At 39.3% G+C, this 27,961-nt stretch overlaps 1 protein-coding gene across 1 annotated transcript in view; it reads left to right on the forward strand.

Annotated features, from left to right (window-relative positions):
- Positions 1-27,961, forward strand: part of TXLNG (taxilin gamma) — a 58,132-nt gene that overhangs the window by 17,528 nt on the left and 12,643 nt on the right. The window contains exons 2-6 of the mRNA XM_029929806.1: positions 13,748-14,051; positions 17,001-17,092; positions 22,358-22,528; positions 23,771-23,965; positions 26,527-26,646. Of these exons, the coding sequence (XP_029785666.1) occupies positions 13,748-14,051; positions 17,001-17,092; positions 22,358-22,528; positions 23,771-23,965; positions 26,527-26,646 (882 nt within the window). The remainder of the gene's footprint in view (positions 1-13,747; positions 14,052-17,000; positions 17,093-22,357; positions 22,529-23,770; positions 23,966-26,526; positions 26,647-27,961) is intronic.

The raw sequence follows: 27,961 nt of genomic DNA on the forward strand, positions 1-27,961 counted from the left end.
CTTGGGGTGTAGTGGTAGAAGTGTTAACAAGTATAATACTGTGATGTCACCCCAAAATTAATTAAAATTAGTCAACTTCAGAGTTTTTTTCCTTAAATGAAAGTAATATATTCACATAATAAAAAATAAAATAGAACCAAAAAGTATAAAATTAAAAGTCGTAATTTTCAGCTTCTAAGCCCACATCCATCGTGGTGAACGATTTTTAGGATATCCTCAGAGAATATTTTTACCGATATACAGGCTTATATATGAATATATTTTTTAAATTTATACTGAGACATTCATCCTGCACTACGTGTTTGTCTTTTTCCCTACTTAATTATACCTTGGAGATCTGCCCATGTTTTATTCCTTTATTTTAGATCGAGAGTGGGGGGCAGAGAGGGAGGGAGAAAGAATCTTATGTGGAGCCAGTTGTGGGGCTCAATCTCATGACCATGAGATCATGACTTGAGCCAAAGTCAAGGGTCAGATGCTTGACCCAGTGAGCCACTCAGGCGCCCCTGGAGATCTGTCTCCTGCAGTTTTACCTTGTACGGATGAGCATTCTTTATTTAACCAGTTCTTTACTGGTAGACAGTTAGGTGGTTTTGCATGGGAAGAGTTAGTAATTTGATGAATCGCCTTTTTTTTGCCTTTGAGAATGTCTTTTGAATAAACTAGCCCTGGAATCACTAGGTGAAAGTGAATGTATACTCAGACATTGATAGATACTGCCAAATACCCTTACAAAATGAATACTCTTGCTAATTTAGACTCCCCAGGACTGTACTAGAAGGACATGTTTGCCCACACTAAGGTTTTATGGTAAATTAAAAACGATTTATGTTTTTATTTGTATTTCTTTTATTATGAATGAAGTTAAATTTTTAAACTGTAATCTGCTTGCTCAGAAACTCTTGCGCATAGGGTCTCTGACTCATTTGAGGCCTGTATAAATGCAGCCTTTTGGCTGGTCCAGTGTTTTTTGTTACTATTTAGTAAATTGATCTTCCTGTCCTTTGAAAAATAACTTTTGCACTTCTTGGTTATTTAGAAAGGGCTTTCCTATGCCAAGATTATGAAAAAAAAATTTTTACTTAGGACTTCTAGTTCTTTGTGGTTTTCATTTTTCTTTTTTCAGTCTTGGTACATCTGGATGGATGCTGCAGGATATCATCCTTTTTCTCCCAAATGGTTTGGGAGAGATCTGAAATTATTTTTGGTGAAATTTGTTTGACTTCTTTGTTTAAATGTTTTTAAGAGAGAGCGCGCGCGCACGAGTGGGAGCACACGCCAAAGAGTGAGTGGGGGAGGGGCGGAAAGCGAGAAGGACAAAGGATCTGAAGCCTGCTCTGATGCAGTGCTGGAACTCCGTAATGGTGAGATCATGATCTGAGCTGAAGTCTTAACTAACTGAGCTACCCAGGCAACCCAATCATTTATTTTCGTTACCAATTTGAAATGACATAATTAAAAATTTTTTTCTTTTAATGTTTATTTTTGAGACTGAGGCAGAATGCAAGTGGGGGAGGGACAGAGAGAGTAAATCACATAATCTGAAACAGCCTCCAAGCTCTGAGCTGTTAGCCCAGAACCCGACCCAGGGCTTGAACTCACAGACTGTGAGATCATGACCTGAGCCAAAGTTGGACACTCAACCGACTGAGCCACCGAGGCACCACCACACCATTTTTAAAAATATAGTGAATTCCCATATATGGTCCTGTATGGTCTGTTTTGGAAGACAGTGCTATGTAATTAGGAGTTCTCAGACAAGTATTAAATGCCTGAGATAAAAATAAGGTCTCATCTGTGGGAGTTTGTATTTTGACATATTAGGAGTTTATTATCTTAAAGAATATAGGCATACTGTAGAGATGTATACCAAAATATGCTTATATTCTAGGGCATAGTAATATATCATTTTATCTGTTAAAAAATTACAACCCTTTCATTTTATTTCATTGGTTTGTTCTAACACAGTAAAACTATTAAAGGAGGTATCAAGTTATGTAATACGTATCTTAAAGGCATTGGTCCAAAATGGTTGAAACAAAATTTTGAAATGAATGGTTGATACAGTGTTAACTGTGTGGAAAAGTTTGCTATCCAGAATAATTCTTTTAAAGATTAAAATAGCTTTACTGTATAAACTATTTGAAATGACTTATATAAAGCCAAAGACACTTTTCTAATTTAGAAAGTACATGAAACGCCCACCAACCCCATTCACCTATTTAAAAAATAGCACATGAAAATTTTTAATAAGTTTGTAAACTTTGTGTTTGGAAATGTAAAAGCTTCTCAAAATACTGGATATGTTTAGGAGGGAGGTTCATATTTTAAAAACCAACCCAGGCTGATAGCTGTTGTCTTGAGAGAGTATCTTTGGTACCTTTCAGTGTTTCCTCCCGTAGTTCTTCCTTTGCTGGTCTGCGCTGAGCTTGCCAAGCATGTGCTCTTGTCCTCACAGTCTTGTTTGGTCGTTGATGACTCTTAGGGCGAGTTTTTAGACACCTAGGGTCGAAGACATTTTTAGACATAATTTAGTTTATCCTAAAATGCAAAAAAGTAAAATAACAACCACCACAATGACTTCAATAATCACTTACAATTATTTAAAGGTATCCCTACCCCTAACTTAGTCCTGTTTCACCTCCGTAAGTCCCAGAGTTAATCACTGCTAAAATCTTAAAGTTTTTCCCCAGTGTTTTCCTAAATTCATCCCCATATATCTAGCATGCTGTATATTTTTAGACATCCATGTAATGTCTTTGGCTTATTTTATAACTACATGAGAGATGTGTTTGACCTTTCATTTTTCAAGGCTAATGTATGAAGCGAGAGGAATTGTGTAATGGAGAAAACATAGGCTCTTGAATTTGACAGACCTGGTTGTGAATTTTGCAAGCTCCTTTTATTGGCTTTAATACGATCACGGGCAAGTTACTTAACTCACTAAGTTTCATCTTCCTTACTGGGAAAAATAAGACCCACCTTTCAGAGGGGAAGGTTAAATGCGATTAAGGGGACTTGCAGGTTCTGAAGGTTCACTTTGCCTGCTTGGTAAATTTTTCCAAGGCTCTTTGGGAACCTGAGGTTAGCTAACGGTCTCTCCTCAGGAAAATGTATAAATGTGCATCCTTTCCCATCTGCTCCCTCTGAAGGGCCACCCTAGCCCTAAGTGGCAAGGACTGAGTGATTTCTGCTTTTAGCACAGCCTAGCACTGGTTGAAGGCATTCAATCTCACTTAAGCAAATGGTAGTTGAAGTAATTGGGAAGTGAATGTGGGTGTTGGCTTTTTAGTTTATTTAGACCAGTCTTACTGAAAGAACAGCCATTACTAAACACATTTAAGTGCTTGAAACAAAATAAGCCAAAGAAATGTGGTTCTTTAGCTTCAGCAACATTTGAAAGAGCATAACTGAAAGTTTTAAACTTTAAAATGATTCTTCTTTCTCTTTATTCAGAGTAGAAGGGAAAGAAATTTATTTAAATACTTTTTTCTTTAGGCTTTTAATTCCCATGTGATCTCAGTTTCAAATGTATTGATGGAAAAAGCTATCACAGGTAGTAGATGAATACAGTGGATTAATGTTTGAAAAAATTTTTTATAATAACTACTCTTTGCTCTTACAATTAATGATTGGTGGTTATCGTTTGAAGGCATCTCTTCACTTAAGGAATCATCTTAGCTCCAAGTATTTAGACAGTGGAAGGTAGGTTAAGAAATGTATCCTTTGACAGGAGGGAGTGGCTGGGGTGGAGGGTTACTGTGGTTTAGGGCTCCAGTAAACACTGGACTGACCTGTTCTTTCTAGTGTCTTTCAGGCTACAAGAGCTGTGTGTGCCTCTCATGACTATAAACTCAAAACGAAAATTTGATAGCTCATGTTTGGTGGTTTTCAGGGAAAAGTTCCTATAGGAATTTATCTTGAAACTACCTATTGTTGGTTTCAGTTTCATTTGAAATTGGAATTTCAATAAACATTTCTTCCTCGTTTTTCCTAATGATAGTTACTGTGTTAGAGAATTCTATTCATCTTGTTATTAAAAACAAAAACAAAAACCAACAAACTGTTATAAAGGTAACTTATGATCCTAAACTTGAAAGATAAAAATAGGCATGCTGTGAAAGCCTTGTGTTCCCCTCCAGCCGCCCGACATCTCCCTGTTAGTATGTTTCTTTGTAACCTTTCAGAGATTGTATATGATTCTCATTCATAAACTTGTGCCACCACCACCACCACACACACACATTGTGGCATACACTACAGGGTGGTTTTCTTTTTCCCTTTTCAGCTTACCCTTACAGATAAGTAATTATGTAACTACCTTACTCTTTTTTTTTTAATAGATGGAATAATACTCTGCTGTATGGATGTACCACATTGATCTAGCCAGTCCATTATTTTGGTAGGGTGTATGTAGTCATTTTATTTTATTTTATTTTTAAAGTTTATTTATTTGAGAGAGAGCACACATATGAACAGGGGAGGCACAGCGAGAGAGGGGGACAATCTGAATTGGATCCCACGCTGAAGGCAGAGAGCCTGATGCGGGGCTCAAACTCACCAATGGTGAGATCATGACCTGAGCTGAAGGCAGACGCTCCACCGACTGAGTCAGCCAGGTGCCCCTATTCGTGTAAGTATAGTTCACATGCAATATTAGTGTCAGCTGTACCACATAGTGATTCAGCATTTACGTACATTACAGAATGCCCACTGCAGTTTGCCATCTGTCACCACACCATACAAAGTTATTACCGTCTAGTTCATTATTAATGGAGATTTAGGGTATTTCTGTTTTTTTTGTTACTATAAATACTGCTACATAAATTTCATTATGTATATAGTTTCACAGATGTAATGGTTTGTCCATAGAGGAAATTGAGAAGAAATGATTTTCGTGAGTCAAAGCTATGCGGCATAATTTTCCCCCCAACATTTTATTATGGAAAATTTCAAACATAAAGTTGAAAGAATTTGATACAACCATATTGCCACCACCTTGATTCTACCATTGATAGTTGACTTGCATTTTCATTTGTTCCATCTATTGGTCCCTTTTACCAGTAAAGCCCTGTTAAGTATGTACGTCCTGAGTTTTAACAATGCATGCAACTCTGTAACCCAAACCCTAATCAAGTTGTAGAGCATCCCCATCACCCCAGAAAGTTCCTTTGTGCCCCTTCTCACACAATGCCCACCCTGAATTGGACTCCTTAGTTGTTAAACCAATTTGTCCCCTGACAAGGAATGCTTGACAGTACCCAACCTTCTCCCATACTGTGTGGTCAGTGTTTTTGATGTGAATAATGGCATCTGATAGTTTTTTTTTAATGTATATTTATTTATTTTGAGAGAGCAACCATGAGTGGGGAAGGCTCTGAGAAGAAGGGAGAATCCCTAGCAGGTTTCACGCTGCCAGTGCAGAGTTGACATGGGTCTCTATCCAATGAACCGTGAGATCATGACCTGAGCTGAAATCAGTTGTTAGATACTTAACTAATTGAGCCACCCAGGCGCCCCAGTATCTGATAGTTTTAAGTTGCACTTGTCTTATTGTGAGTAAAGTTAAGCGTATGTTTACTAGCCACTTGTATTTTCTTTTCTGTGATTTCTTGCTTCATATTGTTTGCCTATTTTTGTAGGGTTGTTGGTCTTAACATTCTTTGAGTATCCATTTGTGTTAAAAAAATTAGTTTTTTAATGTTTATTTAAAATTTTTTTAATCTTTGTTTTTGAGAGAGAGAGAAAGAGAGAGATGGAGTGTGAGTGGGGGAGGAATAGAGAGAGAGGGAGAGACACAGAATCTGAAGCAGGCTCCAGGTTCTGAGCTGTCAGCACAGAGCCTGGTGTGGGCCTCACACTCAGAAACTGTTAGTTCATGACCTGAGCTGAAGTTGGACGCTTAACTGACTGAGACCCCAGACACCCCTGTTTATTTTTAAAAGTTTATTTATTTTGAGAGAGAGAGAGTTGGGGGGGGGGACATAGAAAAGGACAGAGGATCCAGAGTGGGCTCTGCTGCTTACAGCAGAGAGCCTGATGCAGGGCTCAGACCCACAAACTGTGAGATCCTGACCTGAGCCAAAGTTGGACGCTCAACCTACTGAATCAGTCAGGCACCCCAATGTTGATTTTTGAGAGAGAGAGCGAGAGAGAGAGTACATGCATGCATGAGCTGGTGAGGGGGAGACAGTGAGAGAGGGAGGCAGAGGATCTGAAGCAGGCTACGTGTTGTCAGCGCAGAACCCAATGCAGGGCTTGAACCCATGAACCATGAGATCATGACCCAAATTAACTTTTATCTTAAATAACTGTGTGTAGAAATTTTAAGAATGTTTACATATGTTATACGATGCTTCCAGTGTTAATCAGCATGAGTAGTGTTTGAATTTTTTTCAATTCCAAGAGGAATAAAAATTGACTATAGTAATACTAGAAAATCTAGTGAAGGAAAAAGAAGCACCACCCATAATTACAGTATTTAAAAATAACCATTATTAATATATAGATGTATTTTCTCCCAGCACTTTCTTCTTCTTTTGCTTTTAATTTTATTTTTAAGTAATCTGTACACCCAACATGAGGCTTGAACTTAAACTCTGAGATCAAGAGTCACGTGGTCTGCTAACTGAACCAGTCAGGTGCTCTTCCTCCCAACACCTTCTGTGTGTGTGTATATACATACATAAACGTACACCTGTGTACGTAAAATATGTGGTGTGTACTGCTTTGCAATTTGTTTTTATACATTGTATTTGGGGAGCATCTTGACCATTATTAAGTACATTTCTGTAAGATGGCTAGGCCAGCATAAGGGTGTTTGTATAGTAGATCAAGGGTAGTCATGAAGCAGTATATCATTGTGATTAAACGTGTGGACTCAGAAACTAGATTGCCAGGGTTCGAATCTTTGCCCTGGTATTTACTAATTGTGACCTTTCGCATGATACTTGACTTTACCATGTCAGTTTGCTTATGGACATAATAAAATGTAAAATGGAGATAATAATAGTACCTCTCTTGTGACATTATTGTGGTGATTGTTAGTTAATAGAGGAAAGTGCTTACAGCAGTGCCAAGATGTAGTATTTGCTGTATAGATACGAGCTGCTGCTGCTCTTGTTTATACCAGAGGCTATTCCCAAGGAAACACATCCAGAATGGGTATCAGAGCAGAGTAGGAAGTTGTATTTGCCATGATGTAGAGGTCTCTGCTTAAGGAGATGAGAGGACTGAGAAATAATTTACAATATAAATAAAGTAGTTGGCCTAAGAATTTGCTTCATACCATGGCCTAGTGCAGAACCTCAAGTAAGTTCCTGAACAAGTAGTGCTTACAGTAGAAAAATTGGGGCCTGCTATTTCAAGAGTCTAGCTGGACCTGGGCTTATTCATAAGCAAAAAAGATTTTTAGACCCAAAGTCAGTCTTTTTTCATTAGCACATGTGAGAAATCCATCAAAATCAATTGCACTAATTTTGTAATATAATACTGTGTTACTTCTAAAGATAAAGTAGTAATAGTGGTATTTTTCTCTAAGTTGTGTAGTAATGTTTAGGTACTTTCTGTGCCTTATTTTCAGCAGCCATTTTGGCTCCTTGTGCTCTCCATCAATTGGCAATTGAGTACCTTTTATGCACAAGTTCTTGCTGTCTACAGGAAGATATGCATACCAAGTAAGTGATAATGTAATATGTGTGACAGGGCGAGGTGAAAGGGGGAGTGTCTGGAAAGACCAAAAAAAAAATAGTATTAGCTAAAAATAGAGAATGATGAAATAGGACACCATGTGATGGTTGTGTGCTCTGCAGATCAGTATTCTTATTTATGCTCCATGCCACCAGTTATTATTTTGAGTTAGGTAAACAGTTTGACCTTTCTAGTCTTCAAACTTTTTTCTGTTTGATAATTATAATTGACCTACATGCTTTTAATCTGAAAGCCAGAGTGACTTAATTAAATCAATGACATTTTGAAATAGGTGGATATATTGCACCTATATATTGGAGAATATATATTCTCCAAAATCGAGAGAACAGTAATAGAAGATACTTGCAAATCATACATCTGATAAGGGACTTGTGTCTTTGATATATAAAGAACTATTACAACTCAGTAATAGAATTACAGAAACGCAGTTAAATAAAGGGCAAAAGATCTGAATTAAACATTTCTCCGAAGGATGTATACAAATGGCCAACAAGTACATGAGAAGATTCTTAACATCATTAGTCATTAGATGAGATACCTTCACATTATAGTGTCTATAATCCAAAGGACAGACGATAAAAGTGTTGGTGAAGAGGTAGAGATAATGGAACCCTTATACACTGCGGTTGGGAATATAAAATGCTGCAGTTACTTAGAAAAACAGTGTCACAGTTCCTCAAAAGATGAAATAGATTGACCATATAACCCTAGCATTTACACTCCCAGGTATATACCCTGGAGAAATGTAAACATATGTCCATGTAAAAGACTTGTGCATTAGGGGTGCCTGGGTGCAGTCGGTTACACATCCGGCTTTGGCTCAGGTCATGATCTCGCGGTTCACAAGCTCGAGCCCCACATCGGACTCTGTGCTGACAACTAGAGCCTGGAGCCTGCTTTGGATTCTGTTGTCTCCCTCTCTGTCTGTGCTCCTCTCCTCCTCATACTGTCTCTCTCTCTCTCTCTCTCTCTCTCTCAAAAATAAATAAAACAGGGGCGCCTGGGTGGCTCAGTCGGTTAAGCGTGTCATGATCTCACGGTTTGTGGGTTCGAGCCCTGCGTCAGGCTCTGTGCTGACAGCTAGCTCAGAGCCTGGAGCCTGTTTCAGATTCTGTGTGTGTGTGTGTGTGTGTGTGTGTGTGTGTGTGTGTGTGTCTCTCTCTCTCATGCTGTCTCTCTCTATCTCTCAAAAATAAATAACAAAAAAAAAAGCATTAACAAATTTTTTAAAACTTGTACATTAATGTTTGTAAAGGAATTATTCATAATATCCAATGGTTGGAAATAAACCAAATGTCCTATTAACTGATGAATGGATAAATATGGTATATCCAAACTATGGAATATTATTTAGCAATAAAGAGAAATTAAGTAGAGTTAATATACTACAACATGGATGAACCTTGAAATGCTATGTGAAATAAGCCAGACACAAAAGGTCACATTGTTACATGATTCTATTTATGTGAACTATTCAGAATAACCACATCTGTAGAGACACCATAGATTAGTTGCCTAAGAGTGGGGGTAACGGGAGGGTTTTTGTTTTTGTTTTTGTTTTTTGAGGCAACAAAAATATTCTAAGATTGATTGTAGTGATGGTTGCACAACTCTTATGAATACACTAAAAATCAGTGAATTGTACACTTTAAATTGGTGAAATGTATGTGAATTATATCTCAATAAAGGTTATGAAAAATCACTAATAGAACTGAAAAACTAGAAATTAACAAATTCCATTCCTCAGGCACCCTTCTTATTAAAATTGATCCTAGGAGAGGCCTCAGGTTTTCCTTGGTGAAAATTATTCCTGTCCCTGCTTTTTCCAACAAATTGCTTGCTTATTATATTTTTGGTGTGGCTTATTGAAACATTTTCTGGTATTTTGTGAATTTTATTATTACACTTCTGAGAAATTCTGTCATGTGTTAGAGATAGCAGTCTTCCATTTTAGTTATCTTTTAACAGAGTTTCATCAATATTTAAAACCAATATTGTGATTTCGTGAACCCATTCTTATGCTAATAGTTTTCAGGGGAGACGTATAAAAATTATTCTTCATATTAATAGCACTCATTTTTCCTCTGTACATGGCAATTCAATATTTGATACAAAGTAGGGATGGAACTGGTAATTCTATGTGTAATGTAGCATTAAAATGATTTCTTTGCATTTAGTTTGATATTAATACTTTTGTAGTATGTTATTTGGGCAGATTCGTGGCTTTACAAGTTTTGCAGTAATGAAATGTAATAAAAGATGTTTCTTGAAACTTCATCATGAATGTTTTATAACTTTAAATTTAATACCTATGGATTATGTCATTCTATAGAATGCATTACATATGGAAGTGAATTTTTGAAAAATTTTAAAAGTTTAAGAGTCTTTTCAATATTTCTAAGTTTTTAGGCTTAGAGTGTGGCTTCAAACCATAACTCTGAAACTAGACCACCGAGCACCCCTTTCCCCTTAATGCATTAATTTTTTAAAGAAATATAAGTATTAGGTATATATTAATTTTAAAGTATCATGTAAAGCAGCACATTTCTTTCTTTCTTTCTTCTTTTTTTTAATTTACATCCAAGTTAGTAAGCATGTAGTGCAATAATGCTTTCAGGAGTAGATTTGAGTGACTCATCCCCTACATACAACACCCGGTGTTCATCCCCGCAAGTGTCCTCCTTAACGCCCCTTACACATTTAGTCCCCACCCCCTCTAGCAACCCTCAGTCTGTTCTCTGTATTTAAGAGTCTCTTATGTTTTGTCCCCTCCTTGTTTTTATGTTATTTTTTGCTTCCCTTCCCTTATGTTGATCTGTTTTGTATCTTAAATTCCACATATGAGTGAAGTCATATATTTGTGTTTCTCTAGTTTCACTTAGCATAATGCCTCTAGTTCCATCCACATTGTTGCAAATGGCAAGATTTCATTCCTTTTGATTAAAGCAGCACATTTTAAATCTTTTTATCAAGAGGAAAATATATTCTGTTTTGGTTCTCCATAGCTCTTGAACAGTGTATGAACTGCAGCTTTTAAAATAAACTTTTCTGAATGTTTCACTTCAATAAAGTACACAAATTGTAAAAGTTTAGGTGTAATGAATTTTCATAAAGTGAACATCTGTGTTACGTCATCTGGATCAAGAATTAGAATATTACCAAGCACCCCAGAGAATCCTACTCCCAAAGGTAACCACTGTCTTGATTTCCAGCACAAATGATTAGGCTTGCCTGTTTTTGAACTTTATATATAAGTTGTTTCCTAAAGTATGGATTTATTTATTTATTTATTTTTTAAAATTTACATCCAACTTAGCATATACTGCAACAATGATTTCAAGAGTAGATTCCTTAATACCCTTTACCCATTTAAGCCACCCTCCCCAACCCCTCCAGCAACCCTTTGTTCTCTGCATTTCTGCATCTCTTAAGTTTTTGTCCCCCTCCCTGGTTATTGTTTTTGCTTCCCTTCCCTTAGGTTCATCCATCTTGTATCTTAAAGAACTCATATGAGTGAAGTCATATTTATCTTTCTCTGACTAATTTCACTTAGCATGATACCCTCTAGTTTCATCCACGTTGCTGCAAATGACAAGATTTCATTCTTTTTGATTGCTGAGTAATACTCCGTTGTGTATATATACACACACCACATCTTCTTTATCCGTTCATCCATCGATGAACATTTGGGCTCTTTCTGTACTTTGGCTGTTGTTGATAGCGCTGCTATAAACATTTGGGTGCACACCTGTGTCCCTTGGATAGATACCTGCAGTATGGATTTCTGCACAGCATTAGGTCTGTGTGACTTAATCTGTGTCACTGCATCTCGCAGTAGTTAGTTCTTTTTTCTGGATGGTCTGAGCATAGTACAATTTATCCCTTCTGTGAATAAAAATTTGAGTTGACTCCATTTTGAAGCAATTACAAATAGCACTGTTTTAAACATTCTTGGCCTTTGGCTGCACATGTGTACACATGTGGGTAAAATCCTACGAGTAAAATTAACTGGGTTGAATGGTATCCATATTGCCAGTTTTTCAAAGGGGCTATATCAATTTGTTCTTCCCAAAGCACAGTACCTGATGGATCAACATTAGACTATAAAAGATAAAATATTTAGTACCCACAATCTCAGTATCCCCTGCTACTTTGATACTTTAAATTATAAAATTATTTTTAGAGGCACCTGGGTGGCTCAGTTGGTTATGAGTCCCAACTCTTGATTTTGGCTCAGGTCATGATCTCACAGTTCCTGGGTTTGAGCCTTGAGTAAGCTTTGTGTGGACAGCTGACAGCGGGGAGCCTGCTTGGGATTCTCTCTCCCTCTCTGTCTGGCCCTCCCCATGGGCACACATTTTTTCTCTCTCAAAAAAAAAGTTTTTTGTTTTTTTTTTTTTTACATTTATTTATTATTGAGAGACAGATGGAGCATGAACGGGATAGGGGCAGAGAGAAGAGACACAGAATCCGAAGCAGGCTCCAGGCCAGCAAGCTGTCAGCACAGAGCCTGACGTGGGGCCTGAACCCATGAACCGCAAGATCATGACCTGAGCCAGAGTTGGTCGCTCAACCGACTGAGCCCCCCAAGTGCCCCTCAAAATTTTAAAAAAGTTATTTTTAATTCTTCAGTCGGAAATACTATTGTAACTTGGAATAATAAATCTCTGCTCTCCTATTAACTGGAAGGTAACTTCTGTCCACTTGTGATACGAAAAACGTACGAGACACCTCCCCCTTCAATTGTATTGCTCAAAAAAGGAAGATGCTCTCCTTCATACAGAGAGGAAATGTATAGAACTCAAATTTGTACCACATTATATGACCAAGTAGTGTTATGGGGGGGGGACCCATAAATGAATGGGGTTAACAATATGATAGGAGAGAAAGGGTAAATTTTACTGATTTGAGAATAAAATACTACAGTAATGCCTTCTTTCCTGTGCCTACTATCTACATTTGTTAGGGTGGGGATAGTTGCTTAAAACAAGATTCTCAAAATTTCTGTGGCTTAACATGAGAGAAATTTATTTTTGGACTCATCTAATCCAGTGTGGGTGTTCTTTGTAAGAAGGACAGCCTTCCCTTATGAGCACATGGGATTTGGAGGCCTAGACTGTCACTTCATCCTGTGGCTGTGTCATCTCTCAGGCGTAGGAGACCTCTGCATTCAGCCAGATTGAGGAAGAGATGATGGGGAAAGAATGTGTGCTTCTAAGAATAAAAGTCTTGTTGCTCAAGGGACAGTCTTTACGTGGTCTTGTATTCCTTTGGTGAGAACTTCACATGGGAGTTGCTTTGAAATATGCAGGCCTAGGAAACGTAGTCCTGGGCTGAGACTTGTCGGGTAGCGCCAGCCCCACAGGATATTGGAGGAGTGTGGGGTTTTGCTTGGTAGCTTGTGAGCCATCTCCGCTGCACCATCTCACCAAAGATCCGACCAGAATAATTGTCACTGAAGGGATAATTGCACTTAAAAAATTTTTTTTAAATGTTTTTAAAATTTATTTTTGAGAGAGACAGCACGAGCAGGGGAGGGTCAGAGAGAGAGAGAGAGAGAGAGAGAGAGAGAGAGAGAGAGAGACAGAGACAAAGAATCTGAAGCAGGCCCCAGGCTCTGAGCTAGATGTCAGCATAGAGCCTGATGCGGGACCTGAACCCACAAACTGAGATTATGACCCAAGCCTAAGCCGGACGCTTAACTGACTGAGCTATCCAGGTGCCCCAAGAATTGCACTTAGAAGATGCTCATTATTTTAAGTGGTCAATTTTTATATGGAAATAAGTTTAGATTTACAACTAAATGGCATTTCTCGCTTCCTTTGGTGCCACTTAGTTGTGATTTATTTTAACATTAATTTTCTTACACTGTATAGTTACATCACCTGTCTGTGAAACTTAGAAATTACAATATTTATATCAATTTTACAAATCAGAAAGAAAAACTGTCAGCCTATGGTATGTCATTGGATGTAAACATTGATTACATTTGATATAACCTCTCTCACATCTTTTTTCTTTTCCTCCTTTCCTCTAGTTTGTGATTGGCACGATGGAAGAAACTGGAATGTGTGGGTTAGGGGTGAAAGCAGACATGTTGCGCAACTCTCAATCAAATGATATTCTTCAACATCAAGACTCAAATTGTGGTGGTACAAGTAACAAGCATTCACTGGAAGAGGATGAAGGCAGTGATTTTATTACAAAAAACAGGAGTTTGATGAGCCCAGCATACTGCACACAAGAGTCGAGGGAGGAAATTCCTGGGCGAGAGGCTCGAACAGATCCCCCTGACGGTCAGCAAGATTCAGAATGCAACAGAAACAAAGAGAAAACTTTAGGTAATAATCTGTGCTCAGTCGTTGAACATTTTCACATGCTGTACTTTTTACTTCTGTTTGCTTCAGCACAGGTGATTGATGAACTTGGCCGGTGTTGAGGCAGATGCTGTTTAGCTAATACAGCTCTTGTCCTCAGTGGGGTCAGTCTGTGTATCTGCTACATTTTGTGTAGGAGACAAAGAGCTGCAAGTTGTTTTCCCTAAATAATCAAGAGTAGGCTTTTTTGACAAATTTTGGGGTCAACTTGACAGAAGTAGTATTTGACTTGCCTTTTTGCATCTTTAATAGAGTCTGACTAGAATTTACTGTGAAAACTGTATATGTACTTGATATATTTAAATTTTTTTTAAATGTCTTTTATTTATTTCTGAGAGACTGAGAGAGACAGCATGAGCAGGTGAGAGTCAGAGACAGAGGGAGATACAGAATCTGAAGCAGGCTCCAGGCTCCAAGCTGTCAGCACAGAGTCTGACAAGGGGCTCGAACCCACAAACTGAGATCATGACCTGAACTCAAGCCGGACGCTCAACCCACTGAGCCACCCAGGCGCCCCATTTGATGTACTTAAAAACTAGTCATAAAACTTGAGAGAGAACATTTTTGTAGTTCAGAAAGTGGGTTAAGACTGGCTTTCATGGGTATGTTTTCTTTCTCCCGCTGTTTGAGATTTAGGACTAAAAAGGTAATACGTTAAATCTTGTTATGAAATCCGAAATCCCCTTTTATTTTAGCCTTACTTATTGCCTCTAAGTTTTATATACTTACTACACCTAAGATTAACAGTGTTTAATTTGTATGGTTTTCTCTATAAAATTGTCCTTATATATTTTTAAAATTTATTTATTTTAAGAGAAGGAGGGAGGGAGAGGCAGAAAAAGGGGGAGAATCTCAAGCAGGCTCTGCGCTGACAGCAGAATCAGACACTTAACCGACTGAGCCACCCAGGTGCCCCAAACTATCCTTATTAAATCCATTTTCTGCCAACTTGGAAAACCTAAAAATTATTATAGAAAGACAAGTAATTTTATTTTCTTACAAATAAATTTCCTCAAAATCAGCAGCCCCAGTTATATGTGTAAAAGCAGATGGAGTCTTAAAAAGTTAAACATAATGTGTTACCATGTGACTCAGTAATTCTAATTCTAGATCTGTACCCAGGAGGGTTAAGAGCACATGTCCATACAAAAGTGTGTACACGAGTATTCATGGCAGCCTTTTTCATAATAGCCAGAAAGTTGAAACAACACTGGGTTTTTAAAAAATTATTTATTTTTGAGAGACAGAGACAGAGAGAGAGACAGTGAGCAGGGGAGGGTCAGAGAGAGACACAGAATCCAAAGCAGGCTCTAGGCTCCAAGCTGTCAGCACAGAGCCCAACGCAGGGCTCGAACCCACAAACTGTGAGATCATGACCTGAGCCGAAACTGGACACTTAACCGAATGAGCCACCCAGGCGCCCCAAAACAACACTGTTATCCATCAGCTGATGAATGGAAAAACAAAATGTGGTGTATGTGTACAATGGAATTTTATTCAGTTCTAAAAAGGAATGAAGTACTGATAACATCCTACATGCGTGAATCTTGAAAACGTGCTAAATTAAAGGAACAGACACAAAAGGCCGTATAATATGTTTCCATTTTATATGAAATGTTCGCAATTGGCAAGTCTGTGGAGACAGAAAGTGGAACAATGGTTGCCATGGTCTTAGAGCGGGAGCGAAAGGGAATGATTGTTAATGGATTTGGGGCTGCTTTATCGGGTGACAAAAATGTTCTGTAATTAAGCAGTGGTGATGGGTGCACAACTTTGTGACTGTACTCAATTGTACAATTTTTAATTAAAAGGGTGAATTTGGGGGCACCTGGCCAGCTCATTCAGTAGAGCATGCAACTCTTGTTCTCAGTGATAGGAGTTTGAGCCCCACTTTGGGTGGAGAGACGGATTTAAAAAATTTAAAAAATTTAAAAATAAAGGGATGATTTTTATGGTATGTGAATTATATGTCAAAAAAAACCCAGATGGAGTATGGGCTTTTAAATCTTGATTAAAAATTACTGGTTATATTATGGTTACTTATAATCATATTTAGTAATCATGTTTACTCATTTCTTAAAATTCTTATCGACCTTGGGCTATGAATGAGAGGTTTTGGTATTGTGGATAGGAAGGTGTTCTATGTTGAAAGTCAGCCTGCATTTTTTTCTTCAGAGCAGTCTATGTACCCCTTGCAGAAGTCATTTTAAAATATGTTTCTAGAGGCTCCCGGGTGGCTTAGTCGGTTAAGCATCGGCCTCTTGATTTCGGCACAGGTCAATGACCTCACGGTTCATGAGTTCAAGCCCCACATTGGGCTGCGTGCTGACAGTGTGGAGACTGCTTGGATTCTCTCTCTCTCCCTCCCTCTCTCTATTCCTCCCATGAGCGCTTTGTGTATGCTCTCTCTCAAAATAAATAAAATGAACTTAAAAAATATGTGTATTTCTAAATATCCTAATATAAGAGTAAACATTTTTAAAAATAAGAATGGTTCTTTAAGAAATAAAACTTTACCACTTATTTTGAAAGACTATTTGTTCTCTATTTCAGACACCTGCTTCCCTCTGCCAAAAAGTTTTAAAAATACTGTTGTTAGTGCTTCTCATAGGGAAAAGAAGTTATGTTGACATCCTTTTATATACACTAAACTTGGTTAACACACGGAATGTGCTTACTAAATCCCATAGAAGTTGGTTGCTCATAGAAAAGATACATGTCACAAGTAATTATGTGGATCTTATATAGAAAGTACCAACTGAAATTCCTTTTGTGCTTATAAATCTCTTTAGTTATAGGCAAAAATTATTTCCCTATGGATATCAGAACATAGGAAGTGTTCTATAGAATTTACAGGGTAGGTTTGATCTCATTCTTCTTCTGCGACTTATTTCTTATCTTGTTAATCATCAGGAAAAGAAGTTTTATTATTGATGCAAGCCCTAAACACCCTTTCAACTCCAGAAGAGAAGCTGGCAGCTCTCTGTAAGAAATATGCTGATCTTGTGAGTATTAATTAAAGGGAGCAAGGTTCGTATGAAGTATAGCAAAATATGTACTTGAAAATCTTTTTAAAATATAGTTTTGATGTAGCTTTAGATGTAACATTATATTGTATTCCAAAATTGAAGAGGAGACTGTCATTTCTTGGGGCCTTTTGTTGCTTGTATGACTTTGTTTTATAAAGTGATACATATAGAACATTATAATGCTAAGGTATGGCATCAATTTTTTTAAACTCAGTTTTAGAAATGAGAAGGCAGACTCAGAAACACTGTGTTGTGATGCTTTAGATGATGGTTGCGGTGTAGTGGTTCCTGTACTTTTCCCAAGGGAATTCTAGAGACAAAGGCTCTGCCCATTGTAATTGAAATTGTGAATTAGATGAAATAGTCTACTAAAACAATACTGTCTCAGGAAATCTTTCTTTCACATCTACTATATGCCAGACATTTCTTTCTCCATCTTCCAAAGACACTGACCTCATTTGTTCTGGGCCTGTGTTATTTCAAGGAGCATTAATTCTCTTTCTAAATTTTTGAAAGAAGTCTCAACATGAAAATCCTGCCTTCCTGTTTAAGTTGAAGAATAGGGAAGTCATAGAACCCTTTGAAGTAAGGGTTAACGGAAACTTAGAGTGAGTAGTTGTAATATAAGTAAATGCTAAAAGTAATGCCTTTTGTAAAATTTCTCTGAGCTGTTAACAGTTTTTATGAATTTTCATCTGTTGGTAAAGCAGTTATTACATGTCCTAAATAGTACTTTTTATCATTGATCAGCTCTAAAAATGAATAATGTTTTATTACTCAAAGAATTCTAATTACTCTCCCTTGGTTTATAAAGGGGTGTGTGTGTTCCCCACGGAGCTGGCATTCAGCAGCCTAGCACCTTCTATTCAGAGCAGCAGGAAACCCTGTGTGACAGAATAAATGGCTTAGAACAGTCACAGATGCAAAGATGGCAGAAAACACAGTGTGTTCTGATTGCTGGCTTCAGGAAAGGGACACTTCTGCCATTGCAGAAGACAGTCACTGTGAGCAGTCTTGGGAAAAGCAGGCAAGAACCAAAAAGGGAAGAGAGAATAGAAGCAGTGTAGAGGGTTAGCTACTTGACCCAGTATTGTGGCAGTGGCAGGCTGTCAGGAATAGGTTAGGAGAAAGGACAAATAGTCGCCTAGGACTGTCCTTCTCAGATTCACCCATCTCGTTTGGACTTCTCTTAAGAGGCACATTCTTTTTGTTTTGTTTGTTTTAATTTACATCCAGGTAAGTTAGCATATAGTACAACAGTGATTTCAGGAGTAGATTCCTTATGCGCCTCACCCATTTAGCCCATTCCTCCTCCCACAACCCCTCCAGTAACTCTCTATTGTTCTCCATACTTAAGAGTCTCTTTTGTTTAGTCCCCCTCCCTGTTTTTGTATTATTTTTGCTTCCCTTCCCCTATGTTCATCTGTCTTGTATTTTTAAAGTCCTCATGAGTGAAGTCATAGGATACTTGTCTTTCTCTAATTTCGCTTAGCGTAATACCCTCCACTTCCATCCACATAGTTGCAGATTGCAAGAATTCATTCTTTTTGATTGCTGAGTAATATTAGTGTGTGTGTGTGTGTGTGTGTGTGTGTGTGTGTACACACGTGTGTACGTACACATCTTCTTTATCCATTCATCCATCAGTGGACATTTGGGCTCTTTCCATAAAAGGCACATTCTGACTTACTGGGTCTGGGTTTGGGCCTGAGAGTCTGTATTTTAACAAGCTCCCAGGTGATGATGATGTTAATGCCCTTAGTGCTGAGATCACACTTTAAGTAGCAGGGGTCTAGGGTGTTTTTGTGGCTTGTGTGTGTGGAGGTGGGTATGGTTATTTTTAAGCACCAGTAATAATTGCTGCATTCATTTCAGGATGCGTAACACATTGGAGATTGGCCTAGTGAGTAACTTCTCTGATTTAGATTTGTGCTGAATGTATGAAGGATGAGATGCATACTGTTTTCAGATAATGCCATGAAGCTTTATTTCTTGAAACAACACTCATTTCTTTTTAAAGGTATATAGGTTACGTAGCAGTGAGACCATGAATCGAGTAGCCTTTTCATCAGGATGATTGAGAAAACTTCCCTTTTGCCATCACTGTCCTCTGCCCTTTTTGTGACAGCATCATCTGCCATCACTGGTGCTTATGGCATGGATGAGTAGAGGAGGCAGAGCAGGTGGCGTGGCGTGATGCACTGTAGTCGGGATGGCCCACTGGCGAGACCCTGTGGCCTCCACGTTTACCAGATAGGATGGGTTCATGAAATTTCACTTGCTAAGTGTGAGTACCATTTGGCTTGTAACACAATTCTTTTTAGAGAGAGGGAGAGGGGGAGGCACAGGATCCGAAGCAGGCTCCAGGCTCTGTCTGAGCAGTCAGCGCAGAGACCCGTCGGGGGCCTTGAATCTACAAACCGTGAGATCATGACCTGAGCTGAGCCCCCCAGGCGCCCCTTCTAATAGGATTCTTAAGTACTTGTTACAGTACTATTCTTTCCCATTCCTCAGTTTATTTAGATTATTATAGTGGAATAATAAATCTTGATATTTGGTGGCGTAGGTATATGCATCCTTCTTATTACTCTTTTTGCCAGAAGTATCTTGGCCACTTTTGGCTCTTTATAAAGTTTTAAGTTCAACTTATTGGGGAATGTTGGGGGAAGAAACACCAGTTGGAGATTTTGAAGAACATTTTATGGAATCTATTGGTACATTTAGGTGAGAACTGCCATCCTCATGAAGTAAATGGAACTTAAAAAGTGTCTGTCCTAGGTTGCTGGCTGGCTCAGTCCATGGGGCATGCAACTCTTGATCTTGGGGTTGCAAGTTCGAGCCCCACATTGGGTATAGAGATTACTTCTAAAAAAGTGTATATCTTATGGGAAAGAAATTCGATTCTTATACACCATCCATGATGATTAATTCCGAATGTGTTAAAGATTTAAATGTCAAAAATTAATCTTTAATAATTTTAGATTTATTTAGATATAATAGTAAGTGTATATTTTTCTACATGTGGGTTGAGGGAAGGATTTCTTACAACACAAAAAGCACTATCAGAGGAAGGATTGCAAAAATTGGCTGTGTTGAAATTAACCTTCTGTTCGGCAAAATACACTACAAAAGACCGTGGGAAGACATATTTGAAAACTGGGAAAAACATATTTCTAATGAACGTAACCAACAGAATGTGTAGTTTCAAGGCTATCTAAGGAAAACCTACAAATACATACAATAAAGGACAAATAACCCAATGGAAAACCGGGCAAGAGACAGTTAAGAGGCATTGTGTAGAAGTGGAAAAACATGAAGATACAAAGAGACATCTTACCATAAAGGTACATAAACATATAAAAGAGATGTTTGACTTTATTAGTGATCAGGGAAATGCAAATCTGGACCACAGTGACATGCAGTTTCATGTCCATTGTACTGGAGAGGATGTGCATCTATATCTACATGACCTCTTATAAATCGCTGGTGGGAGAATAAATATGCCAGTGATTCTGGAAAACAGTTTGGCATTGTCTTGTGAAACACAACATTAATCACTGCCTAGCAGTCCCACTCCTGGGTTTTCACCCAGAGAAAGTCTTGCATGTGTATACCAGGAAACACACAGGGCAGTGGTCATAACATTGTAAGTATTAAAGTCTGGAAACAACCCAAGTGCCCATTGCCTTGAGAACGGGTCAGTCAAATATGTTGTCCGTGGTCTATTTCTAAGTGGAATGTTATGTGATCAGTGGGGCAAAGCCCAGTTTTTTGTGCTGCCCACAGCTAAGAATGGTTATACATTTTTAAAGTGTTTAAAAAAGAAAATGAGGGGCACCTGGGTGGCTCAGTCGTTTGAGCGGCCGGCTTCGGCTCAGGTCATGATCTCACGGTTTGTGGGTTCAGGCCCCGCGTCGGGCTCTGTGCTGACAGCTGGCTCAGGGCCTGGAGCCTGCTTCAGATTCTGTCTCCCTCTCTCTCTGAACCTCCGCCTGCTTGTACTGTCTCCCTATGTCTTTCAAAAAATAAAAGACATAAAAAATTTTTTTTTAAAAGAAAATGATACAACAGACACAGTATGTGGCCCACAAAGCCCAAAATAGTTACTTTTGGCCATTTACAGAAAAAGTTTGCTGCTGCTTGATCTGTGCCGACAATTAGGATGAGTTCTAGCAACTGTATCTACAGCTGTGCTATCCAAAGTGGGAGCCATTAGCTACGTGTAGCTATTTAAGCTTAAATTCATTTAAATTCAAGAAAATGAAAAATTCAGGTAAGTTGCACTAGCCATAGCAAGGTCAAAATGATTCTTTTACGACCACACACAGATGAGATAAAGAGGAAAACAAAGGAATTGTGAGCTCAGGATTCAGGATTGTGATTATCTTGAGTCGGGGAGGGCCAGGGGGGCGGTTTCCACCTCACGGTGGAGTCACAGATAGTGTGTGCAGACTGGACGCTTCTTGGAACTATGCTGCAGCCCATAGGCAATTGTAGGATTACTTTGAAAAAGTATTCTACAAAAAGAAAATTATTTTTCCTGCAGGAATTTCACTAAGGTGGTTTTTAATAGCTGTAAGCCTATGGCCTGTAAGGATGCTTGATATGTTTTAACAGGCCACAAGGTGTCACTCTTGCTCTTGAAATTGATTCTGCATCATTTCCTTCTGTGAAAGATTGGTGAGGCTGCTGTCTTACTGGTAGTGTTGATTGAACCTTGAAATAGACTCATTTGCTCTAAACCTAAAATTGGAGCAGTTCCCTCTCGTTCACAGAAGGTCCTGAGTGCTGTTTGTTCTAATTTGGGTAACCATTTCAGTAGACTAGTTTGGGTGTATTTTTCAGAAAAGTAAAACTCGATGGTGTTGATTTCTAAAGTTTTTCCAAAAGCATTATTTTAACATTTTGAGTAAAATAGATTACGGGGCACCTGGCTGGCCCAGTGGGTGCAGCAGGAGACTCTCGATCTCAGGATTGTGGCTTTGAGTCCCAGGTTGGGGGTAGAGTTTATTTAAAATAGATTTTTTCCCTAACCTAAATTATTTGCTTACTCTCCTGTCACAACTGGAAGAGGGACAAGGTTGTAGAGTAGTAGCGTGGCACAAAATAATTTAAGTAAGATCTTATGCTACAATATTTGGTGTTCGAAAATGTATTTCGTAGTTCTGATTGTAATTCCTCCAGCCATAATCCAAAGGTTTTCATTGTACTTCCTAATTGTAATGTGCTTATTAATTTTAGCTGGAGGAAAGCAGGAATGTTCAGAAGCAAATGAAGATTCTGCAGAAGAAACAAGCCCAGATTGTGAAAGAGAAAGTTCATTTGCAGAGTGAGCACAGCAAGGCTATCTTGGCAAGAAGCAAACTAGAGTCTCTTTGCCGGGAACTTCAGCGTCACAATAAGACGTTAAAGGTTAGTTGGTTAAGTTTTCTGTTTTTCAAGGGGTTACTGACACTGACTTAGCTTGCTTTATAATTACTGTGTACGTATTTGAAATAAATGCTTTTCTCTGCCTGGAGACAGATGCCAGCAACCATTCTACTGTTTTGCTTGGCCTGGTGCTTCTCGTAATGAACCTCATACCTAGTCATGGGAGAATCTAATTGAGATTGATATTTAGACCACAGCTTTCCTGCCTGGAGTCTTGGCTTAGGAAGCTCAGAGCTGCAAGTTTTCTGCTGAGCATTGATGTAGTTAATTGGCACGTATGAAAAGTTGAAGTGAAGTGAGAAGCCGAGGAGAAAGAGACTGAATCTGGGAAGGGCAAACACCTGCTGAGCTCCTGAAGGGCTATTAATCAGCTACACTGCCAGACCACCCTTGCCTACGCCCCACCCCGTTGCTAAGTACTTTTAGAATAGCACTCAAATCTTGGCTGAATATCAGGGAAGAGGGAGCAGGTACCCAAGGATTCATTGGTGCCAACAGGGGAAGAAGGAAAAAGAGCCAGAGAGCTGGAGGCAGGCCCGCCCTAATGTGCAGTTTGGGTACGATTTGGGCTAAGCGGGATCTCTCAGCAAGCTGCCGCAGCACGGCAGACGCCCAGGGCCCTAGGAGGGAGGCACACAGGAAGTAGATCGTCACCCACCGCGGGAACTGTTAGTCTTTTCTTCGCTTTTGAATGTTTTGGATTTACATAATCAGTAAAGTTGGTGGGTTTTTTCCTGTAGCATATCAATATTTTGATTGGTTAACACTTGTATCTTAGCAAGTGTTGCAAGTAAGCTTTTTAAGATGCAGGTTTCTTTTGTCCCTTGCCTTCTAGGGAGTAGTGTAACCGAGAAGGTAAGCTACAAGGAGTCGTCTCTCGTCGGGCTGGTTTCGGATACTGCTGCGTAGCCGGGAGGAGGGCGTTGGGGAACATCTGGGAGAGGGAGCTGGCCGTGTGGAGCAGGAGCTCCTCGCTTGGCGGTCAGTACAGCGAGTTTGAGATGGGCACGTAGCACGCAGTTTACAACAGGGCATTTTGCACCGCTAATGGTTCTGTCTACTCAGGCAAAGCTGCTTGCTTATTACATGAGAATCTTCTAGCCACAAATACAGGGAAGGAATACTTCAGGGTGGCAATAAATGAACCCTCATGGCAGCAGCTTCTTTGATGAGCATCTTCTCTATAGGTCTATACCATTAATAGAACTTATTTTGGATAATAAGGAAGAAAATATGCAGCAGGCACGAGAGGAGGAAGAAAGACGTAAAGAAGCCACTGCACACTTCCAAATTACTTTAAATGAAATCCAAGCACAGCTCGAACAACATGACATACATAACGCCAAACTCCGCCAGGAAAACATCGAACTGGGAGAGAAGCTGAAGAAGCTCATCGAACAGTACGCTCTGAGGGAGGAGGTAAAGCGTTTTCTGGGTTTGGACAGCTCATTATCAGCGAGGATTTTTCACCATTCACAACCAAAGTAAAACTGCCGATGCAGGAGGTTTGGGGGCTTTATGTATGCATAGTGGAAGTTGGGCATTTCATGGGAACAGGAGTCTTTGGGACCATCACTTAGGTAGTCGTGGAGTCTGTGGATTTGGGTAGGTGAGGCAGTTTTGTGGAGACGTGTTAAGTACTACTTGACTTCTGTGTGATACCACAAGATTGTGTTTTTAGCATACAGATTTTTCCCCTTATCTAGACTAATATTAAATATTTGGCCTCTAAATATGCTGTACCTCAGATATCTATGATAATCTGGACAGTCTACTTTACCACCGTATTATACCTGTGTTTTACCTTTCTTTTTAAATGGGGGCTTTATATTATTTGAGAGGATAAGAAAGAAGCTATTTCTTAGACTCTCCTACCCATTAAAGTAAAAAGTTTACCAGTCGGATCCATGCCTGCTGATTTTTGTCATTGGTCTCCAGCTAAGGCTTTTTCAAGCTAGTCGGGAAGTTCAAAGGTGCTCTCTGTGTTAAAAGCAAATAGGCGATGGCCTGTTATTTATAAGGTTCCTTACTTCCAGAGGTCAGATGGGCAGGGCTAGAGGCATTAGGATTTTTAAACACTATATCACCTGCCTTTGAAGTTAGGGAAATGTGCTTTTGCGTGTGTTGTAACCCTACACAAACAAGTAGATTAAAATACCTGATTAAAATGAAATAAAAAAAGATGAGCACCTCTGTGGGTTACTTTGTTTTGAAGGCAAACTTTAGATTATATTAACTTATATTCAGCCCTTCAAAAGCTGTTATTTAAAAGATTTATTTTTGAATGTTTATTTTTGAGAGTACAAGCAGGGGAGGGGCAGAGAGAGAGGAACAGAAGATCCAACAAAGGCTTGGTGGTGACAGCACAGAGCCCGATGCAGGGCTCAAAGTCATGAGCTGTGAGATCACAGCCTGAGCCGAAGCCGGATGCTTAACCAACTGAGCCACCTAGGCGCCCCTTAAAAGATCTTCTTTTTAAACACTCAGTCTGCCCCTCCCCTTTTTTTTTGTTAATGGAGAATTACACACTTAAAGGTAGAGAATATATCACTTGGTTTCAGCAGGTGAAACCATAGTTTCAGCTTTATTCCCATTATTTTGACACAACTTCAAGGTGTCCTGTTACTCCATTCATATGTATTTGAGGGTATACCTCAAAAAGACAAGGGATGCTTTTTTTAAGCACAACCACAATATCATTTTCATACCTAAAAGAATTAAAATAATTACTTAATACTAAATATTGAGTCATTATTCAATTCTTTTGGTTCCCCCATGTGCCCCCCTTTTTAAAACTATTTGAATCAAGGTTTAAATAAAGTCTGTCTGTTTCAGTGGTTGATGGGTCTCAAGTCTGCAATGTGAAGATATCTTTTTTACTCTTCTTCCTTTAATGTTTCTTTTTGAGAGAGAGACCGACTGCAAGTGGGGGAGGGGCAGAGAGAGGGGAAGAGACAGAATCGGAAGCAGGCTCCAGGCTCTGAACTGTCGGCACAGATGCAAATGCCCGATGCTTGAACTTAACCACCGTGAGATCATGACCTGAGCCGAACTGACTGAGCCACACAGGCACCTCAACTCTTTTTCCTCTTACGGTGTTTATCAAAGGAACTTTTTTGTCCTAGAGAATAAATTTTGTATTAGATTATAAATCCTTCAATTTTCTTAAAATTCTTTGTTTAATATGACAGTTGGCCACATCATAGATGTCAAACACTTGAAACTTCTGTATGTTTAAATCACATTACATGTGAGACTTCCTTAATTTGAATATCACATATTCTTTGGCCAGGAAGAGTTACTCTTTCTGCATCTGAGAAGGGATGTTCTGCACATAAATAACCACTTAACAATTTCGTTTGGAAGTCATGGTGGCCTTTTACCAAATCTCTAGTACGTGCTAGGCAGCACATACCTTACGTAGTATAACCATCACATCAGAGTGCGGTCATCCCTGGGTAGAGGAGGGAACTGAGATTCAGCAACAGGAAGACTTGTCCGGAGCCACGTACTGGCCAGGATTTGACCTGGGGCCACTCCTGTTGTCACAGCATGCTGCCTCCCATCTGAGAAATTTGGGGAAATTTAAAGCGGAGAAAAGTATTTAGGCATTATGTGTATGATGTACGGGATTCAGTTTTATCTCTATATTTTTTTGATACACTTGAGCCTCATTTTCATTGTAAGGCAGAAATAGGAAGTAACAGGTGTGGCTGATGAGGCTCCTTGACAGCGCAGCTCTGAAAGGGAGGGGGTACAGGGTAGTGGCCTGACAGGCTCCTTTCCTACCCGTGCAGGGGGGGCTGCGAGGCGGTGTAAGGCACATGCTCCTGCCAGGGCGCAGACTCGGAGTCCTCAGCTGTGGTGGGAGAGCGGGAAGAGTAGGGTCTTCCTAGGCATGGCGTCCTAACTTGTGGTGTTGCTTCGTCACTGTGTTCCTTTTTCATTAAGTGATGGAAGGAATCTCACTTCTCCCACAGCATATTGATAAAGTGTTTAAACATAAGGAGTTACAGCAGCAGCTTGTGGACGCCAAGCTTCAGCAGACGACACAGCTAATAAAAGAAGCTGATGAAAAACATCAAAGAGAGAGAGAGTTTGTAAGTCCTATTTCTTTGTCAAAATCGAACCAACGCCATTTAAAACATTCAAACTTATTTTACATTTACTATAGCACCTGGGTCATGCTAACTGGTTTTTTGTTCTAGATTGAGAAGGGCATGTATGTGTCAGAACGCATTTGGTTTTTTATTTCTATTTTTTTATACAGGAGATACACTGGAGAAATGAGACCAAGTTAGTGGAAAGGTCTGCACTCATTTGACTTTCTTGTGCTTAGGATAATAGTCACCGAGTTCCAGAATTAGACCAGTATTTAGCAGTTCAACTTAATATCAACCTCACCAAACACTGGTCTCCGTATATTGTTAGATTTTGTTTGAAAACAAGTCACTTGAAACTAGGGAAGCTATTTACTTATTCTGGCATAATAATCTGATAAAATTTTAACAGAATTTTCTATACCTAGTCTTAGCATCGTTCCCAGAGTGTATGTTCAGACTGTATTTCTCGTCAATGATTAGGAATACTGTGGAGTCTCACTGGGTATGTAGATTGAACATATGCAAATTCGATCTCATGTGCTTAAGCAAAAACACAACCTGGGTGAGGATCCCGGCAGTGAGGACTGTGCCATCGGCTCTCGCCGAAGTGGTGTAGGCACTGGGCGGGTGTGCCGTGGAGCCCGGCTCCGTCCGCGCCCCTCGTGGGGAACGTGCCACGCTGCGAGTCTGGGCGTGGGAGAGGCGCGGCCTTCATGCACACGGTCGTCCCGGGTGAGCTGGTGGTGCTGTCCTGTGCGTGACTGAAGGGACGCTTGTCATTTCCACAGTGGGAGTATGAGTGTCATACGTTCACAAGCACACATGCATATGTTGCACGCTTATACTCCATAATTGGTTTAATCTTTTCCAGGCCTATTTGGACTATGTGTGACATTTTATTTTAGGGACTGAATTTCAACAGTTGTTTACTGTGCAACTTCGCTGTATAATTTTCTTAAAGACTCAAGTATATAAATTAAAGCTCTCATTCCCTCCTCCCCTGCTTTTTAAAAAGTGATCGGGAACTGGTCTCTGATTTCATTGCTTTGCTCCACACCCTTTCGCTCTGCCTCATGTTGGTTCTCAAGGAGTAGACTGGCTTTCTAAGTCACCTAGATAAATGGCAAGATTCTGAGCCATGTTTCCTGCTAATACTAGACTTCTAATTATTTTCACCTGAAACGTAACCATTTAACCCTGATTTTGTAAACCTATTAGTAGGCCTCTAGTGTACTTTTTCTGAGCAGTAAAAGATTATTCCAACAGTTTCTTACTGCTAACAAGGGGAACAGATTGAAGACAATAGATAACG

The sequence above is a fragment of the Suricata suricatta genome, chromosome X (genome assembly GCF_006229205.1).
Source record: "Suricata suricatta isolate VVHF042 chromosome X, meerkat_22Aug2017_6uvM2_HiC, whole genome shotgun sequence".
NCBI lineage: Eukaryota > Metazoa > Chordata > Mammalia > Carnivora > Herpestidae > Suricata > Suricata suricatta.